Source organism: Acipenser ruthenus, chromosome 3 (assembly GCF_902713425.1).
Source record: "Acipenser ruthenus chromosome 3, fAciRut3.2 maternal haplotype, whole genome shotgun sequence".
In the NCBI taxonomy this organism is placed as follows: domain Eukaryota; kingdom Metazoa; phylum Chordata; class Actinopteri; order Acipenseriformes; family Acipenseridae; genus Acipenser; species Acipenser ruthenus.
Window position 1 is genome coordinate 107,200,339 of NC_081191.1, and position 21,535 is coordinate 107,221,873.

Consider the following 21,535-nt stretch of genomic DNA (forward strand, 5'->3'; position numbering starts at 1 on the left):
AGCTCCTGCTGCTCTGCTCCTAGTGGCGGAAGCGGTGGAGGTGGGAGCAGCGTGTAGTCTCCTGACGATGGAGGTGGGAGCAGCGTGTAGTCTCCTGACGTTGCAGGGGACTGGTGCAGCTCTGCCTCTCTTGCAGGGGACTGGTGCGGCTCTGCCTCTCTTGCAGGGGACTGTGGTGGAGGCAGTGGCGATGGGGCTGATGCTGGCCACTCAGAGGGAGGCTGTGGCGGTGCTGGCTCCCTCTGCTGTGGCGGCTGGGCTGGTGTGTGCCGTGCTCCCTTTAGCAGCATAAATAGAGGCTGCTGGGGGACACCAGCATCCTGCCCTTCTCCCCCCCAGAAAAATTCAGGGGGTTCTGCCTGTAACTCCTCCCCTTCTGGCTCTCAGGATGGCAGTGATGGCTCCTCCCCCTCTAGCTCTCGGGACGGCAGCAGCAGGTGAACCAACAGGCATGCATCCTCTGCTGGTAGACACGGGGACAGCAGGCATTCTTCCTCTGCTGGTGGACATGGGGACAGCAGGCATTCTCTCTCTGCTGGTGGACATGGGGACAGCAGGCATTCTTCCTCTGCTGGTGGAGGTGGAACCAGCAGGCATTCTCCCTCTGCTGGCAGCTTGGGTCCTAGGGCTGTGGCAGCACCGACTTCCCTCTCTTTGGGCTGTGGACGCACCGACTCCTCCCTTTTGGGCTGTGGATGCACCGACTCCCCCCTCTTGGGCTGTGGATGTTCGGGCTCCCCCCACTCAGGCGTAGGACGTTCAGGCTCCTCCCACTCAGGCGTAGGACGTTCGGGCTCCTCCCACTCAGGCGTAGGACGTTCGGGCTACTCCCCCATCTCTAGGAAGGTGCAGCTGGCCATGAATCCTCCTGCTGGAGACCCTGCTACCTGGGCTGCTGTTCCACTTATAGCTGCCTCCAGGTAGCTGAGGACCAACTCCAAACCTTCCTCCCAGGTGCTTAGGGTGTGTTCCCTCCCATAGGCCTCCCATCGCTCCCTGTCTATCAGCCACAGGATCTGGGTGGCTATGGGCATAGACTGGGCCTCCAGCCCAGCATTGTCCAGGATCCAGTCCCGTAGTTTCCTTGCATCTTCTGCCATTGTCATTTTTTTTTCCAAAAGAAACTGCGGTACTCTTTCCGGCCTGAGTCTGGGGGGTGCTGTTATCCCGCTTCTGACAACTATATGTCACAAGGCTGGCTGGTAGTGACACGTCAGACCCGGAAGAAACACACAGACAGACGGTGGTGATGAGTGAAACTGAGTGCAATGGCTGCACTCAACGTTTAATAACAAATAAATAAAAAGGTTGAACAAACAGAAAACAGGACACGGCACTTTACGCCAAAATAAAAAGACAAACAAAACGTACTAACACACAAAACAAGTGGATGAACGTTAAACAAGTACCGTGCTGGCACTTCCAGCACGCTGTAGCAATTGTTATTTCACCTTAACTGTATTTCTCCTTTCTCTCTTTCCCGTTCTCCACTCTCGAACACCCAACCCCGAGTGAGTGAAAACATGCTGCTTTTATGCAGTTGTACCGAGACTCGCTTGCTAGTCAATCATTCAATTGGAATCTTGGTACAACTGCACGTGAATTAATTAAAGTGCACTCCCGTGACCACACATTACATTTTAACCAGCACGTGAAGTGATTTGTGCCATCCTCGTGCCTAAATATAAATCTAAATTTTTAAATACACGTGAAACACAGACCCGTTTATATCCCGGACGTGGCCACATTGCCACAGTATGTTAGCAAGGATACCTTAACATAAGCATTGTTTTTTGAAGGCTATACTTGTCACTTTACAGCATATGGTTTTTTGGCATTCAAAAGAAAAGAGTGTGCAGATAGGAAAGGAAGTATGTGCAAGTAATAGTGTGAGCATAAGCTTTGATCTAGCCCAACTGGATGCAATTAAGAAGCAAAATCATTATTCTCTGAATTTCTTAGCAGGAGACTAGAATAAGGGCCTCATTTACGAAAAGGCACTCAATTTGGAGTGAGCGCACGTGTAAAGTAGTGAGCCTAACGTGCGTGATAAATCTAATTTACTGCCCCATTTACAAACAAAAAACGCATTAATTTATGTGCACAGTATTTGGCTAATTCACATACCATATTGTGCACACTACATGTATTGTGAGCGATAATTTAATGTGCACGATAAGGTCAGAGACTTACCCATGACCACCATGATATCAAAAGCCACATATTCATTCTGATTACCATAGTGTGATGCACTAAATTTAGCGTGCACCATAATATGCCAAGTATCGCACACGATAATGAATAAAACTGCAGTAGTAAATACGGAAATAATGAACGTGCTGCACACTAATTGCAATTCTGGTGCACCATAAAGTTTAGCGCCCTTTTGTAAATTGGGCCCTAAGTGCCTTTAACAAAACAAACAAACAAACAAAAACAAACTGTAGGCTAATTTGATTTATTGAGGGGGTTGAGGTGTGATTAGTAAACTAAAGCTGAGATTTACTGTGAAAAAGAAATGACTTGATAAGCTACATTTTCTACCAACAACCACTTCTAGGGAAATACATTACTGTTAAAGGAAAAATAAGAACATTGTCATTTTTATGGCATTTTAAACACCCATGTCTATCTTTCTGCTTGTCTGTGAATTATTTGTAAATTACCTGAAAAAGTGTTATGTACTCTGTCACTCAACTCAAACCATTTAGAATGATGCCTGCACAATTACTACCTCATTGTAATGTGTTTATTGCAAGTGTTCTTTCACAGGGTAATTTTCTGGCAAGCATTTAGAGAGAATTAATGACTTATTCCATTTAGACTAGAGGGCTCTCTACGTGCTGTGTGAAGTACAAATCTTGCATACATTTTCCTTGACCTTCTGCATCAGTGGCATCCCCTCTGACTGTCGTTTTTTTACTGGCACTAGAATAGTGAATCAATTAAGCAAATAGGCAAGCTATATCTACTCTTCAATACAGAGTTGAAAAGTCAATATAAATAATAATTTAAATTAAGTAAGACCTGTGTCGATAAGCAGCATTAATGTAAATATTGGCAGTCTGGCGGGACCACAAAAAATGTGACCAATATATACCAAAAAAAAGTATAATTCCCTTCCATTATCGCAGTTAAATTATTGTAAATAAAAAATAGGATGCAAGGATGATAAAAGGGATTAATGGTGATAAATATGCCTTGGCCACCATTGACCACAATTATAATTGTATTAGACTGCTGACTGTCAGCTGTAAAGACATACTGTAACACAATCCATTTCAACAGGAATACAAATGTGTAAAATGTAAAACAAATATCGTAACATACTATGATAAAGATGTGCTACATTTGACTTGTAATCAATTGGCAGGACCACAAAAACTTTAAGGGACATGTAACATACGAAGTGGGGAACTGCATCAGTAAGCGTCCAGCTTCATTGTATGCCTAATGGATTTTCAACCATAAAAGTATATTCTGGACAACACTGTTTAGTCGTATCTGTTATGCCTATTTAAACCTAAGCCAGGTTAATATTTTCCAATACATGCAAAAGCATAAAGTCCTGTATAACCTGGAAGGGTAATTTAGAAACCTGTAATTACGTAGTAAAGTTCCTTTCACATAAATACAATACACAAGGTTTAACTTTTATATTGGTTTGATTTTTTATTGATTTTTTGTACTTTCACTGGCAGTAACAATTATTTTTATTTTCATTTCCCTTCCCTATTTTTTTAAACATTTCGGAACATCCTTTTTTAGCATTTACATTAAAAATGTTTTATGGGAGATTAAAGCCTACAATCTCACACTGTGTCACCTGCTTGTGTTGCATGTTTAATGCTCTTGAAGGAAATGAACAGCAGTCTTATAGCTGAGTCACACTGTGTCCTTTTGTTCTCTTTCAAGTGAGAATACCAATTACAGTTCATAGTACTGTTCCTATCGTGCTGAAAGCCTTTTAAAGGAGCAGAATACCATGCTCAAAGAAATCTGTTGTGACCAAACTACATTTCGACCACAATCATTCATTTCACAAAGGCTCAAAATAGCAACCAACACCTCCCACAAGTTTAAAACATATTCTGAGAAAGACAGAAACAAAACTATTTTTGAAAATGTAGGCTACTAACCAGTTTTGGGATCAACAGAAAAGTAGGGCTGTCCCTGTAGAATACTGTACACAACCCTGGCACTGTTTCCATAAGTCGGGTCGTCTGCATCTGTAGCTGTCACCTGCAGAACAGAGGTACCTGCATAGTAAAAGAAAAAAAAAAGGTATGTAAGCAACACTTCTACCCCCTGCCAATGATAGATACAATATCACTATCACGAAAATAGTTTAATGAAAATAAGATATGTGCACAATATGATATGTTGTGAACACCATTCAAACTTTTCAGAATCGTGCAGCTTTTAATCAGGCTTTCACGTAAAGTTAACCAGAAACAGAACATTTAAATATACATTATACACTACAGTGGTCTCCAGAGTATTAACACCCTCCTTTTCAATGAAAAATGCTAAAATTCACGTTGATATCATTACCAAATGTGGATATAATTGTACCATATATGAAAATTCTTCCACACAAGTAGTTTACAGTTATACTAACTGTTGTGTAAATAATCTGAGCTTATTAAGCACATATTATTTGAAAAAGTAAAAACAAATACTAATTAATTTCAGTTTGCGTTGTTATTTTTTTTTTTTTTTTAAAGTACGGTTTATTTATTAAAAAAAATAAGCAAACTTTATACCGAATTGTTTTCAAAAAGGTATAATTATTCATTTTACATTGAATATGGTGTCAGTAATTGTGGACACCACTGTAGGCATGCAAAACAATGCAGGGAGTAAACATTGCAGATAAACAAACTGCTAGTACAGTATAGTACTTGTAAGAAGCATCGCAGGTTTTGTATTTGGGTAAATAAAATAATGCCTCTGGGTACATACATTGTCACATAAAATATAAATTGCCCCGTCTTTTTCATTTAAAGCCAAAATGTTTTTATTTTAGTGAACACATTGAATCAGACAGCAGCTAAAAATGTATACCCAGGATGACAACAGGAATACATTTTGGTAAAGGAGGACATCATTTATTTACCATATTGGTAAATACAAGTGAAATACCTCAGGGCAAGTTGGCAGTAGCTAGGATTTAATTTAACAGTCAAGACTTACAGCTGGATGGGAGAAATTTACGTGATAAGGCAACTTATTTACTCATACAATTCCCAAACCAATTTACCAAAATTTACCACTTATATGATGTGCCATATTATGGAAAGCTACACAATGATTGCCTAAAAACATGCTGTTATTTCAGGTAGCTAACCTGCATGAAAACACTTCACAAGAAGCATATCCAGGATGGCCCTGCACACCACATACTAACTTTACCTAATAATAAAAATTGAAGTGGTGTATTTATAAACTTTTTTTTTTTAAACTCTTTTTCAATATCCTATAAACATACCATCACTCCAAGGGATGCCTTTTTGCCTTGTTTTATTTTTGCTTTTGCTGATTTGACTTCAGCTAAATAAAAACTGAATGCTCACTATTCAATTTATGTTTTTTTTTTATTCTGTAGGACAAAAATTAAATATCTAATGGTTGTTTACACTTCTGTTATTTTTGTGTAAATGTAAGCGTAACATTTTTTTTTCTATTTCCATGAAACAGAAAACTAATAATTAGACTAGAATGTAGTAACTTTTAGTTTGTTGTGCATTGTTCAAAACAAATTAACTTACAATCCATCAAATATAATTTATTGCAACACTGTGAGGCTTCTGAACTTCTAGTTGGATTGATATGAAAATGTGTTTTCAGCATCTTAATAGTGAAGCTGCAGAACAACATGCACCGTTGAAGATTGTAATAACAGGTTTCTGCCAAAATCAATAATAGATCTATGAATATTATAAATGCACGAGGCAAAAACATCCTTCTTGTTTTCACACAGTTACTACACTTCTACCTGTAAGACTTTTGAATTTAGGTCCCTATTCACAAAGCTTCATAATGAATAAATAAAGAATGTCACTTAAATAATGTTTTTTCAAAGTTTGTTGTCATGAATAAAATTCAGTTTCATATTCATGAAACTGTTCTTAGACTGTTGGCTTCATTAACAACACTCTTTAAATAAGTGTGGAGTTAAAGATTAGTTATTTTTTACATGCATACATTGCTTATTATCTAACAAGCTTTGAAAGCTGTAGCATTGAATAACTTATTGAATGATACAGCGTGGTCTCATGTTGGAATGTATCTTTGAAAGCTGTAGCATTGAATAACGTATTGAATGATATAGCGTGGTCTCATGTTGGAATGTATCTTTCTAGCATTCATTGAAATCCAATGACTGAATAACTGGGGAAATTACACTGTTTCAAATGATGCCCCTTTGCTAAATAGATATACAACTTGATGTAAACAAAATAATGATCCTGTTTAATTTAGGTTTTAACATACATTATTTTCCATACAATGTACTTGTTATTAACACAATACTGTGAATGTTTATGGGGTGCTGTGTTGATTTTACTCATGAGGATATCTCAGCCATAACTAATTAAATGGTTGAATGGCCAGGACAATAAATGAAAGTGGACATCCCTATACAACTTGAAGGAGGACAACAGAATTCAAATCCCAGCGCTAAATGGTCTAGAGCCTTTAGATCTGTCTGTGCCTGACGTATCGCATTCATCTGCGACAGAAGTATGAAACAACCCTTACTGTCATATTCCCTTGACTACAGCTGTCTTTGTGAAGAGCTATTATTTGAGCTCTTATTTCACTGGTCAATTCACCGTTCTTTTGTTTTAGTGGTTTCTTCTGCATTATGTGCAATGTTCAATTATAATTTCTACAGGATTTTCAACAAATGCCTAATCCAAAGGGAAAGCAATAATCCATTAGAGGAATGCAAACTTGAGTTGTGAATGATATAAATGCAAAAATCAAGATTGTTACATATGTTTGGAAAGTGTTTAGAGTTTTACAATCAGAAACAATTTCTTCACAGTACAGGCAGTTAAAGGACTTTTTATTAGTGGACTTATCCCCGGTATTGTATAATATATATCGACTTCTCAAAAGAATTAACAAGGATAAGATCTGAGTATGTCAAGAGAGTAGTATTTACACAGTGAACTTAGCGGACACATTTATTTTATTAGGTGTCAAGTGAAAGCATCGAAACATGACACCTATGGAAATCAAAATGGCTATTGGCTTGGTCCCTGGAGATTCTTTTGTCATACAGATTGGTCCATATGGATGTCAATGTGTCGAGTATGGGCTCCTCTGGCATTGATTCAATGTGGGCATGCTTCTAATCAAGCGTCAGTCTTGGGGGATCTGGTCCTACTCTTCAGTCAGTGCAGTGCCAAGTTCTCTGATGTCACATGGAAGGTTATAACACCCTAGAAGGTCCCAAAGGTGACTCCTGCTCAAGATAATCCATGACAAAATGGGGTATATATTTAGGAGGTACAGAGACTGCTTGTTGGAATTTTGTATTACATGTTGTGTATGGCAAGAGAGTAAAGATTTTTGTAAAATAATTAGCGAAACCAAGGGCCTCCAGAGATTTACTCTGAGAGCACAGGTTGGGAACTGCCGAGTTAAGATAAAGTTGCAAATGTGACTGTGTTATATTCTGATAGTCAAAGGAATATTTGCAAGTTTAATACAGCATCAAATAAGTGTTTTGTTTGAACACAGATTATTTTAACATGCATCAGTATTACTTTGACTATTTACAACTAGTACAATGACTACAACTACTTTAAATACAGCAGCTGCATTTCTGCCGCTAGGCTACTGAGGAAATCAACTGTTAATAAGGGGAAAAGACATAAATGGATACTTTTGAGTCACTGATAAAAACACACACACACACACACACACACACACACATATATACAGTGCCTTGCGAAAGTATTCGGCCCCCTTGAACTTTGTGACCTTTTGCCACATTTCAGGCTTCAAACATAAAGATATGAAACTGTAATTTTTTGTGAAGAATCAACAACAAGTGGGACACAATCATGAAGTGGAACGAAATTTATTGGATATTTAAAACTTTTTTAACAAATAAAAAACTGAAAAATTGGGCGTGCAAAATTATTCAGCCCCTTTACTTTCAGTGCAGCAAACTCTCTCCAGAAGTTCAGTGAGGATCTCTGAATGATCCAATGTTGACCTAAATGACTAATGATGATAAATAGAATCCACCTGTGTGTAATCAAGTCTCCGTATAAATGCACCTGCACTGTGATAGTCTCAGAGGTCCGTTTAAAGCGCAGAGAGCATCATGAAGAACAAGGAACACACCAGGCAGGTCCGAGATACTGTTGTGGAGAAGTTTAAAGCCGGATTTGGATACAAAACGATTTCCCAAGCTTTAAACATCCCAAGGAGCACTGTGCAAGCGATAATATTGAAATGGAAGGAGTATCAGACCACTGCAAATCTACCAAGACCTGGCCGTCCCTCTAAACTTTCAGCTCATACAAGGAGAAGACTGATCAGAGATGCAGCCAAGAGGCCCATGATCACTCTGGATGAACTGCAGAGATCTACAGCTGAGGTGGGAGACTCTGTCCATAGGACAACAATCAGTCGTATACTGCACAAATCTGGCCTTTATGGAAGAGTGGCAAGAAGAAAGCCATTTCTTAAAGATATCCATAAAAAGTGTCGTTTACAGTTTGCCACAAGCCACCTGGGAGACACACCAAACATGTGGAAGAAGGTGCTCTGGTCAGATGAAACCAAAATCGAACTTTTTGGCAACAATGCAAAACGTTATGTTTGGCGTAAAAGCAACACAGCTCATCACCCTGAACACACCATCCCCACTGTCAAACATGGTGGTGGCAGCATCATGGTTTGGGCCTGCTTTTCTTCAGCAGGGACAGGGAAGATGGTTAAAATTGATGGGAAGATGGATGGAGCCAAATACAGGACCATTCTGGAAGAAAACCTGATGGAGTCTGCAAAAGACCTGAGACTGGGACGGAGATTTGTCTTCCAACAAGACAATGATCCAAAACATAAAGCAAAATCTACAATGGAATGGTTCACAAATAAACATATCCAGGTGTTAGAATGGCCAAGTCAAAGTCCAGACCTGAATCCAATCGAGAATCTGTGGAAAGAACTGAAAACTGCTGTTCACAAATGCTCTCCATCCAACCTCACTGAGCTTGAGCTGTTTTGCAAGGAGGAATGGGCAAAAATTTCAGTCTCTCGATGTGCAAAACTGATAGAGACATACCCCAAGCGACTTACAGCTGTAATCGCAGCAAAAGGTGGCGCTACAAAGTATTAACTTAAGGGGGCATTTTTCAGTTTTTTATTTGTTAAAAAAGTTTGAAATATCCAATAAATTTCGTTCCACTTCATGATTGTGTCCCACTTGTTGTTGATTCTTCACAAAAAATTACAGTTTCATATCTTTATGTTTGAAGCCTGAAATGTGGCAAAAGGTCGCAAAGTTCAAGGGGGCCGAATACTTTCGCAAGGCACTGTATATACCCCAGCAAGGGAAATACAAACACAATGTAGATGTCAGTACCATCATTCTCTTTATGGTAATATAAAATAAATAGCAATACAAATGTAAATGTAATAATACAAATAAAAATAAATAAATAAATAAATAAATAAAAACATTATTACACTGTAAAAATGTCAATGTAATGAATATTTAACTCAATATAGGTCAACCTTACCAGGTAAAAATCCTTACTGTATTTAAAAGATATCTGATTATCCTTATAACTTGAGATGATTAGGTATTCTACGGATGATCCATAACTTGGATAATACAACATCCAAGGAGTTTATGTGTCCCTACAAAATAGCTAATCTTTACAAAGTCAAGACTTCGAACAGAAGGCCCCTTAATCTTAAACACACACCTGCATGAAAAGAAAAGTTAATGCGCCTTACCAACGTCAGACATTTCCGGTACAGTGGCAACGAATGGTCCATCAGTGAATTTAGGTGCATTGTCATTGATGTCTTGCACTTTAATAATAAACTCTGATTCCGGTTCCAGAAGCTTGTTTGTCCAGCGGTCAATGGCTTGTGCATGCAATACATAGTGTGCCTTCTTTTCACGATCCAGACTTTTGGTGGCATGGATGTCTCCTGTGGTCTCATCAATGAGAAATATAGTCCCAGCCCCTTCACCAGTAAGAATGTACCTGACTGATCCATCCCCTTTATCAGAATTCGAGTGAAGCTGCAAAGAATAAAATAAAATGAATTAAACAACATCCATAAAACCAAAACAAAGAGATTCAAATAACTTGTTACATTTACTTTTATAATATTATGAAGATTTTTTTTGTGAGACATCCCTTACTATATCTTACACCTATATTATAATTAAGTCTTGACATGGTTGTTTTGTATTCTACCACACAAAACTTTTCCCATGTAAAAATATTTTAGCTGACAATTTATAGAGCAATTTAAACAGAAAAGCAAGTGTCACAGGAGCCTGAATTAAATAGCAAACAGTAATAGACTCCTGAGACAAAGGCAAGAAAACTGATAAATGTCTTTGATCTTCCAAGTGGAGACAGTCATAAATAGAACTGATTTGTTCTCAAGTTATAACAATGATGTATAAGTGTCTTCAACAAGTCTACATCTGAGTTCTAGATTACAACAAATGCCTAAACACACAAAAAAACAGAATAGCTCGTGACCATAAGGATTTCATTGTGGAAGACAGCAAGGGGAAGAAGATATAAGTGTGCAAATACTATCACGTTACTATACATATTGTGACAGAAAAAAACACCCAAGAATTTTGGAAAGTAACCAAAAACAATAATTTCATACAGTATATAAAAAGCGAAAGCCACGGGGGAAAAAATAAACGATTTTGTGGTAAAACCCCAAAATAACTCAAATGTAATTAGTAAAAACTGAAAAACTGAAGCCTGAATTATAATTTAAAATATCAGTTAGGTGCTGCTGTCTTCTATTTAGAAAAAAAAAAAACAACAACTATAATTTCAAGTTTCCTGCGTGAAAAACAATTAAATCAAAAACACCAGGGCCTTTAGTGAAAGCATCAGCACAGTAACTATCAAAAAAACACAAATCAATAAATCAATCAATAATTACAGGTCTTAACAGAGTAGCAGTCTTTGTAGTTTAGCTACCAAACTTGAAAATTAAAGTTCCTACCTTCCTATTATTATTAATACATATATTGGCAATATGTCTCTTCAGCTTTTTTGACCCACTTTGTATTTTTTACACAGCAAGTGACATTTCTAAAGGCACAATAAAACCAACATTCAGAGCAGTAAAAACTAAAATGCTATACTAATGGAAGAAGACTTGTTTAGTATCAACATCATTTTTGGAACCACAAATTGCCTTTAGCTTTAAAGTCAATTGCATTATATATATTCAATTCAAATCTTTATTTAACCAGGTAAAGACATTGAGAACAAGTTCTCATTTAAAATGCCGACCTGGCCAAGAGTCAGCATAAATACAACAGACAGATAGAGACATTACAGCAATATGAAATAAAAAAAAAAACCTAATGAAATCAGCAGCTGCTCTGACAAGCACATGAAACAGGGAAAAGATCTTCAAGGCTAGAAAAGAAAGCACCCTCTGAGATAAAACCAGGGAGTTTAAGCCTTGATTGTGACTCATTCCAGTCGTGAGCAGCTGCATATTGGAATGAGTTCTGCCCAAGAGCAGTAAAAACACGAGGGACAATTAAACTAATCAAATTGCTGAATCGAAGGTTGTAAGAGGATATAGTCAACAATTCGCTTAGATAGAGGGGTGATTTCCCGATTTGGGTTTTATAAATGAGTCTGTACCAATGACATAGCTGACATGTTTGAAGTGAAGGCCAGCCAACCAAAGTGTAGAGATCACAGTGATGAGAGCAGCAGTGACAAATCTTATTGCAGAGTGATATAAAGCATCAAGCTTCCTAAGGGCAGCATTAGAAGCAGCTTTATAAATGACATCTCAATATACTGTATATATATATATATTACAATGATGCAGATTTTTTTATATATATTTCTATTACATGAGAGTAGCTGTTATTTACTTCAAAAATGTATTTAATAGAACCCTGAGCTCTGTGTCTCCAAATGTAGAGGTGATTATATGTTGACACAGCTTTTGTGTCAGCCGGTACACAGCCTGTAGTGCTTAATGTCCTCAGAATAAAGTTGTAAACAAGAACTCTTACTGGCATGCTTGTGTTACCTATCAGCATGACCTTAAGGTCGGTAGAAATGGAAATTGACTGGACAATTTTAAAAATCTTAATGGGTTCTATATACAGCTGCAAGAAATTAAATAGGTCAGTAATTAGGTCTGACAGGCTTTAGGCCTGATAATGGCATATGAAATTATGCTTTCTATCTGGTTTAGGTGTAATATTAATTTCTATCACCATCTACTAAAAAATAATGTTACACTGCTTAAATAAAAATAATCCTGCATATAGGTGCCCGATTCCCTCCGCTCAACTATGTAAATGGGAAAAGGTGGCCATCACACTGTAGAACTAAACAACTGAGTCTCATAGCATTTTTCTTAAGGCTTGTTGTACTGATATTAATAAAAATGGAGAAGTGATAATAATAATAATAATAATAATAATAATAATAATAATAATAATAATAATAATAATAATAATAATAATCTTGTTTCCTACAAACACAATTTAGAATAGCTCGATGCACTCGAAAATAGAGCCGCATTAACTAACATCGTTAGTAACTGTAGCTAACAAATTAGTTCCATAAATGTTCTCCACCATGAATATCCATTCACTATATAGGCCTCTAATCGGTCAGGAGTGTTTGCTGGGTGAAAAAAAAAATCTTCTAAGGATTGTAGTGCTTCCAAATCACTCTCCCTCCTGCAATGATGTTGCTTTTCTGTTTCCACAATACACTGCTCATTTCAACCAGTGCACCAGCATTGTAGCATGGGGAGCATGAACAGGATAAAAACAATGTTTGGAAAGAATGTTCTTTCTCCTGGTGAGGCCTTGTAAACACTCAAGGGTTTCTGTAACATTTGAATATGACATTATTAAATCTGAATGTGAAGATTACAAGTCTTTTTCTGTTAGTGTTCACAGTTATTCTCTCATATTCACAGTGGTGACATTAGGAGATGTATTTCATCGATAAGGAGACTCCCATACAGTATTTTGCAGACCAGACAATTTGCACTTCAGGTAAGGGACACAGGTCTAACAATTTGAAAAAAAATAAACAAAAAGCCTCATGACTTTGATTAAACTCTAGTTAGGCCTCAATGGTTTGATTTATGTAATATGACGTAGCATGCACATACCACTCACAATCCCCAGGCTATGGGAAGTGTGCAGCCAAAATATGGTATGGCTAAAAGGGGTGAGTAAATTGCCTACTCACGATTAAAAGACAAAATAACTATAAACTGAGGGCTTTTTTGTAACCCTAAATATGTAATTGTATTTTCCAGGTTATCACTATGTTCGGGAGGAGACTGGTTTCATTAATGTGTACAGTGCCTTGCATGTGTATTTACCCCCCTTGGACTTTTCCACATTTTGTAGTGTTACAACCTGGAATTAAAATGGATTTAATTAGGATTTTTTTGTCACTGATCTACACAAAATAGTCCATAATGTCGAAGTGGGGAAAAAAATCTACATATTTTTCAAAATTATTTACAAATAACAAACTGAAAAGTCTTGATTGCATAAGTATTCACCCCCTTTGCTGTGACACCCCTAAATAAGCTCTGGTGCAACCAATTGCCTTCAGAAGTCACCTAATTAGTTGAATGGAGTCCACCTGTGTGCAATTAAAGTGTCACATGATCTCAGATTAAATACACCTGTTTCTGGAAGGCCCCAGAGTTTGTTAGAGAGCATATCTAAACAAACAGCATCATGAAGACCAAGGAGCTATCAAAACAAGTCCAGGATAAAGTTCTGGAGAAGCTCCAATCAGGGTTGGGTTATAAAAAAATATCCCAAACTTTGAACATCCCGGAGCACCGTTAAATCCATTATTAAAAAATGGAAAGAATATGGCACATATTCTGCCTAGAGAAGGCTGTCCACCAAAACTCAATGACCAGGTAAGGAGGGCATTAGTCAGAGAAGCAACCAAGAGGCCAATGGTAACTCTGAAGGAGCTGCAGAGATCCACAGCTGAGATGGGAGAAAATGTCCATGGGACAACTATTATTATTTATTTCTTAGCAGACTCCCTTATCCAGGGTGACTTACAATCGTAAGCAAAAACATTTCAAGCGTTATAATACAAGTAATACAATAAGGGCAAGATACAATAAGAGCAAGGATACTATAACCCGGACACTCCACAAAGCTGGGCTTTATGGAAGAGTGGTGAGAAGAAAGCCATTGCTGAAAAAAACCCATATCAAATCCCATTTGGATTTTGCCAAAAGGCATGTGGGAGACACAACAAACATGTGGAAAAAGGTTCTCTGGTCTGATGAGACCAAAATTGAACTTTTTGGCCTTAGTGCAAAACGCTATGTGTGGCGCAAAGCCAACAGTGCTCATCACCCTGAAAACACCATCCCCACGGTGAAGCATGGTGGTGGCAGCATCATGTTATGGGGATGCTTTTCATCGGCAGGGACTGGGAAACTGGTCAAGATTGAGGGCAAGATGGATGGAGCCAAATACAGGGAGGAAATTCTAGAGGAAAACCTGTTTCAGTCAGCAAGAGACCTGGGACAGGGGCGGAGGTTCACCTTCCAGCAGGACAATGACCCTAAACACACAGCCAAAGCTACACTGGAGTGGTTTAAAAACAAGAACCTGAATGTCTTAGAATGGCCCAGTCAAAGCCCAGACTTCAATCCGATTGAGAATCTGTGGCAAGACTTGAAAATTGCTGTTCACCAACGGTCCCCATCCAACTTGACAGAGCTTGAGCAATTTTGCCAAGAAGAATGGGCAAACATTGCAGGATCCAGATGTGCAAAGCTGGTAGAGACTTACCCAAAAAGACTCACAGCTGTAATTGCTGCCAAAGGTGCTTCTACCAAGTATTGACTCAGGGGGGTGAATACTTATGCAACCAACAAATGTCTTTTTTTTAATTAACTTTTGTGTCACAATAAAAAATATTTTGCACCTTCAAATTGTTAAGTATGTTGTGTAAATCAAATGGTAAAAATCCCAATTAAATCCATTTTAATTCCAGGTTGTAACACTACAAAATGTGGAAAAGTCCAAGGGGGGTGTATACTTATGCAAGGCACTGTATGTTATTATAGTTCAATATAGTAGTAAATTCAATAAATAATTTAAAACTTTCTAATAAAGTATGTTTCTTATTTTTATAGCTTGAAATTATAGTTTTATAGGAAAACAAAATGTAACTCAGATGTATAATATCGCAAATATCAGTGAAGCATTGTATACAGTAAGTAATACATAGATCGAGATGCAAGGTCCTCCTATATACACACACGATGGTTTAGTTGTCCTACCTTACAATTCAGTCCTGTTCAGATCAATGAAAAGAAGTATGAAGTGGCTGAGCAATCCCGAGCAGATGCAAGGAGTTGAATAAGCCAAGGCTGCGTACTTCAACAGCAATCCTTGTAGCCAAGCAAAATTTGTACTGCGATTCTCAGTAATAGTCCCATCCCCCCGCCCAAAAAATGTTAATAAAATAAATTCATGGGACAGGCGCATTGAGGAAACACCTCTGGGATTTTAAAACAGAAGGAAAGTGCTCGTGTCTTATTTTCTACTCTGATGGGGAATTAAAGACTAATGTCACTGCTCAGGGAGAGAGCTAGGCTGATGCTTTTCTCCTTGGAGAGAAGGGCATCAACTGCAAAGACGAGTGTCCGGAGCTGATGGGAGATGAGATGAGGAGAAAGTTGAGGAGAAGCAGCACAGCGGTGGCTGAGCAGGATCCAGCAGAGTTTCAGAGCCAAACTCTTGGGCTGCTGTGACAGCCGGAAGCGAGCTGGCTAACGAAAAAGAATTGACCCTGGGTGGCAAAGCGATATTAGCCCCTCCAGCAGACACTGAAGAGAGGTGGAGTGAAGGGTGGATAGATATACCTTGAATGCATAGGATAAGTTTGCCTTGTCTAACCAGGACCCTCAGCTTGCTGCATTGATGAAGGAGAAGAAGTGAGGTCTGGTCCATGGAGATGAGTGAGCTGATACGCTACTGGAGGAACACCCTCGTCACAGAGTTAGCCACGATAGCTATTGAAGAGGTGTCTATGCGCACGAAGGAGCAAACGTGCTCTGTGAGGGACAGACTTCCACTGGAAGGGATGGAACGGGCTGGCATGTCAACTCCCTGTATTGCGGTGAGCAAGAGGGTAACAAAAAAAAGCCTACTCAGGGAGATGATGCAAATTGCTACGTTGAAGTGGTCGAGGAGGTTGTCTTTATTTTGAACAAATACGTTATCGAACATTCTGAATGTTTATTTATTATTATTATTATTATTATTATTATTATTATTATTATTATTATTTATTTATTTATTTATTTATTTTTTTTTTAACAAAAGCAGACCTTCCGACACCATTGCGCACACATTTGGGGAACTGTAATAAACAGAGTCGGCCTGCGTAATCGGGATCCTGATAATCGGAATTTCTGTTTAAATGGGATACAACTCGGGAGACAGTTCTTCCCAATGCTATTTATTTCAGTTGATTGGGACTGCCGCTGATTGGGACTAAGGCCATCTCAAATGATGGGACAGCCACTTATTCGAGATATTTTTACTTCTCCCGAGGCGGCCTGATAAAGCAGCGATGACTGTACTTCACATTTATTTTTTCTTTCTTAAAACAGTGTATGTGTCTATGACAAATCATAGGCTCTGCACATGGGTGCACGTGTGTGTGTGGGTGAAGGTTTGGTGGCTGGCGGCCATCTTGGTGAAGGGACAGCCTGCAACCAAGATGGCCATCGTTTGCACAGCCACCTAGTTAACTGAAAGATTGTTTAATTAATTGTGTGATTGAGAGTGATTGAAAAAGTGTGAAAACAATCACCCCTGGCCACATGATATAAAAGGAAGAGAGAAATGTGTGTTTGAGAGAGTGTGTAGAAGTGTGGAGTGGAGCGTGTGAGAGAAGGAAAACACCAGGATAGCCATAGCTTGGGTGTTCTGGGGTTTTGTTTATTTTGAATAGTTTGATTTTTGTGATTATTTGTGAATTATTAAACATGCTTTAAACTGCAGTATCTGAGTCTGCGTTTGCTATTCCTGCCGTTGACCAGCCTTGACCGCCTGCCATTACACCACAATGTCAAATTCGAACAAGCAAAATTGCCAAAGGCGCAGATATATATCGATTGAAACATATTCCACACTGTTACTTATTGTACATTATACTGTCTTTACATGCTAGGTATCCTGTAGGAACAAAAAACCTGCATTAGCAATGTAGGTTAGTAAGTGCATTCTATTTGGATAAAAGAGTACCACTTTAACCTCTAACAGAAGCATGATCACACTTTTGTTGCAGGAGGGGTAGCTATTTTTTTATAAGCGATGACCACACAGTATTCATTTTGTGATGGTGAAGTGTATTTTTAAAAGATGATATTAAAAAAGGAAATAATAAAAACTACATACGATCTTGTCAAGTAGCCCCATCAGTGGCTATCTTGAAATCATTGGAATGCATTACAGAAACAAGATATTGAGTTGGATGCAAAAGAAAGCCTAACATTTCTTTTGAACAGGCGACAAGATGAGAGATGTTTGGGATATAGCATGCAGGCTTTTGAGGCTAATTTATAATTGCCTTGGTACTAAACTGGAACAAAGCTGTGCAGTAAAAGATGTCAATCAGAAACATAGTCATTTAGCACTTGTGGACACATTCCACCAATTATGAGATTCCACATAAAAATGATCCACTTCAAGATAACATCGTACAAGCTCCTGGGGATGTTTTTAAAGCTCCAGGACACAGCAACATGTGATGTGGCATTCTAGCAGGTAAATCGTTTAAAAAAAAGGAGTAAACTAAAATTGTATTACACTGTATGTGGGTATTAGTTATAGAATAAGATCATATTACATTATGTTATTAGGTTATATTGTACATATGGGCAGTTGTCAATATCTTCAGAAGTCCAAAGTCAAAGAGGTATCCACTAAGACATCTGTCAAGCATTTTAAGCTTTCCCTTGAGCATTTATCGATGCTATATATTTCCTGAAAGACATTCCCAAGTTATAAACAGCTTTTACATTCCACCTTCACTTGCAAGGAGCTGTTATCAACCCTCATGTCAATGTTATTATGTGTTAGTTATTTCTCTGTGATGGTGTTTAACTCATATTGACATAAACACTTTAAATTGACCTTATATATATTTTTAATATGGCTACTGGTATTTTTATGGCCTTCAATTTACATCAATGTATATGCATGGGGTACAAGTAGTTAAGAGTGGTACATATGTTCTCCCCTCTTACAGATCTTTATCTCCATAAATCAATGACATTTCAAACATATAAGGCATTTCTGAATGTGTTGGATGCCATTTAAAAACAGGCTTTTTTATGTAGGATAAGGTTATGATAAAAGGGTACTCAGACCTAGATTAGAAGAGGAGGGGGCTAATTAAACTTTCTGGGTTGATATATATAGAACTGTAGTGTGAACATTAGTAAAGTACACTGCCTGATAGTTTCTTCTTGGACTAACTAATTATGTAACTACATAAATAAGCAGGGGGAACTAACTTTGCTACAGGGATTTTTAACAAAAGGCTAGGAATGGCACTAGTGCTTACTTACTGTTCACTATCAGTATTGCACTCCATAGACGTGTATTTTGTTTGTTCAGACAAGGTAGTGATATATAGCAGATTTTTGTGTGTATGGAAATGGATAGATTGGGATTTACTCAGGTATCACAGGTACAGACCTGTGTATACATGTAGCATGGGTATATGACATCTTAAGGTTATGTTATTGCATTTTTGATGTGCACATGTTTTTAATTTATTATTTACTAGTTCACGGGGCGGAGCTATGCCACCTGATAGTGTTTATTGACAGAGTTAGTAAACATATACACATGGAGAGAGGGGCTCCGCCTCTTCCAGGCCCAACATTTACTTGATCGATAGACACGATAAACAGGAGGGGGGCCACCGTCTTTGAGGTGACCCGACAAACGAGAGGGGCACCGTCTCTGAGGTTACCCGACATACGAAGAGGCTCGCGAACCGGAAAGAAAACATGAATTAGTATTAATAACACAAAAGAGGTTCCGGCTCTTCCTGACCCAACATATACAGTAGAGGGGTTCCGTCGCTGAGGAGACCCGACAAACAGGAGGGGGGCCACCGTCTTTGAGGTGACCCGACATACCAAGAGGGGCACCGTCTCTGAGGTTACCCGACATACGAAGAGGCTCGCGAACCGGAAAGAAAACATAAAGTTAGTATTTGTTAAAACATATAATGCGTGGTGTTCCACCTCTTTGAAGCCCAACATAATAGAAGGGGGGTTCCGTCGCTGAGGAGACCCGACAAACAGGAGAGGGGCCACCGTCTTTGAGGAGACCCGACAAACACGAGGGATGCCACTGCTTGGGGACCCTCACATAGAGGCATCAGACCTGAAAGAAGAATCCCAAAAGAAACATACATGCAGATGGAAGGGTTTGGCCGGGGGTCCCCTCTGACTCATGGAGAACCCTCCTCTATGAGGTAAATGAAGCGGAGCTTAACAAAGGGTTGGAGAAAGTGGAATCACTAACCCCCCAGAGGAGACCGATGCAAAGGCGGTTGAGATGCTAGAGGAGGAGGAGGGAGGAGGAGGAAACGAAAAAACACAAGACAGCGAGGTAGAGGTGACTAAAGTTTAAATAAGGTAGGTTTAATTGGTGACAGCAGATGATAGGTTGTTGGTGCCTAGCTCCGCCCCCTGAACCCCACCTATAGGTTAACATTTCACGGGGCGGAGCTATGCCACCTGATAGTGTTTATTGACAGAGTTAGTAAACATATACACATGGAGAGAGGGGCTCCGCCTCTTCCAGGCCCAACATTTACTTGATCGATAGACACGATAAACAGGAGGGGGGCCACCGTCTTTGAGGTGACCCGACAAACGAGAGGGGCACCGTCTCTGAGGTTACCCGACATACGAAGAGGCTCGCGAACCGGAAAGAAAACATGAATTAGTATTAATAACACAAAAGAGGTTCCGGCTCTTCCTGACCCAACATATACAGTAGAGGGGTTCCGTCGCTGAGGAGACCCGACAAACAGGAGGGGGGCCACCGTCTTTGAGGTGACCCGACATACCAAGAGGGGCACCGTCTCTGAGGTTACCCGACATACGAAGAGGCTCGCGAACCGGAAAGAAAACATAAAGTTAGTATTTGTTAAAACATATAATGCGTGGTGTTCCACCTCTTTGAAGCCCAACATAATAGAAGGGGGGTTCCGTCGCTGAGGAGACCCGACAAACAGGAGAGGGGCCACCGTCTTTGAGGAGACCCGACAAACACGAGGGATGCCACTGCTTGGGGACCCTCACATAGAGGCATCAGACCTGAAAGAAGAATCCCAAAAGAAACATACATGCAGATGGAAGGGTTTGGCCGGGGGTCCCCTCTGACTCATGGAGAACCCTCCTCTATGAGGTAAATGAAGCGGAGCTTAACAAAGGGTTGGAGAAAGTGGAATCACTAACCCCCCAAAAGATGGACCCCCGGCTCCCCGCTGACGCAACATGAAGAAAGAAGAGAGAACCGCCAATGCATAAGAAAGAAGAAAAGAGAAAACATTTAGACGAAAGAAAACAAACACTTAACGTGACAAAGGGGTTAGTAGACTGTACCCTAATGACTATGTGAAGACCCTCTGCACAGTGGAAAGAAAAAAAACCCCTTTCTTTAACTTTATTTCTTAGGGGGAAATCTTTGGTGGCTCAGGCAGAAAGGTCGTCCCCACTCCGGACATACTAGCAATGGACTGATGTGCGGAGGATATTTCAGATGATGAAGAACGAATATAACTTTCAACTGCTGATGAAGTCCAGCGCCCCATATTTTTAATTAAATGCTGGTTAATGTTGGCTTTTGCGGCTGAAGTAGCTGCCCCTATTCTAAATGAATGAGGAGTGTAGAATTGCGAAGGAAGACCTGCTCTGGATACCACGGTGGAAAGGTGTGTTGAAAACCAATGCCTTGATACAATGGACCGGCTTGAATTGATAAACAAAGGGTCGGAGGATGAAATGGCTTTGCGTTCTGCAATGTACTTCAACATGGAAGTGAAGGGACACAGAGGAGAGTTGATCTTAGAAAGCTGAATACATTGTCCTTGCCGCAGTTGATCTGTTTTTGAAATGCGAAGAAATAAGATGAAATGAGAATCTGGGATGAGCTTGAGGTCACTGCAGCGGATACCTAGGGTAGGAAAGCTGGCAAGAGAAGGAACTGTATATT

At 39.3% G+C, this 21,535-nt stretch overlaps 1 protein-coding gene across 4 annotated transcripts in view; it reads right to left on the minus strand.

The window, feature by feature from the left end:
• Nucleotides 1–21,535, minus strand: part of LOC117394873 (cadherin-18-like) — a 250,425-nt gene that overhangs the window by 59,618 nt on the left and 169,272 nt on the right. For 3 of the 4 annotated variants that reach the window (XM_033993548.3, XM_033993545.3, XM_033993549.3), the window contains 2 exons: nucleotides 9,988–10,282; nucleotides 4,140–4,259 (listed from right to left, as the gene is read on the minus strand). In XM_033993548.3, the coding sequence (XP_033849439.1) occupies nucleotides 4,140–4,259; nucleotides 9,988–10,282 (415 nt within the window). Of the gene's footprint in view, nucleotides 1–4,139; nucleotides 4,260–9,987; nucleotides 10,283–21,535 lie in introns of those variants that run through there. The other variant, XM_059020744.1, reaches the window with a different exon arrangement.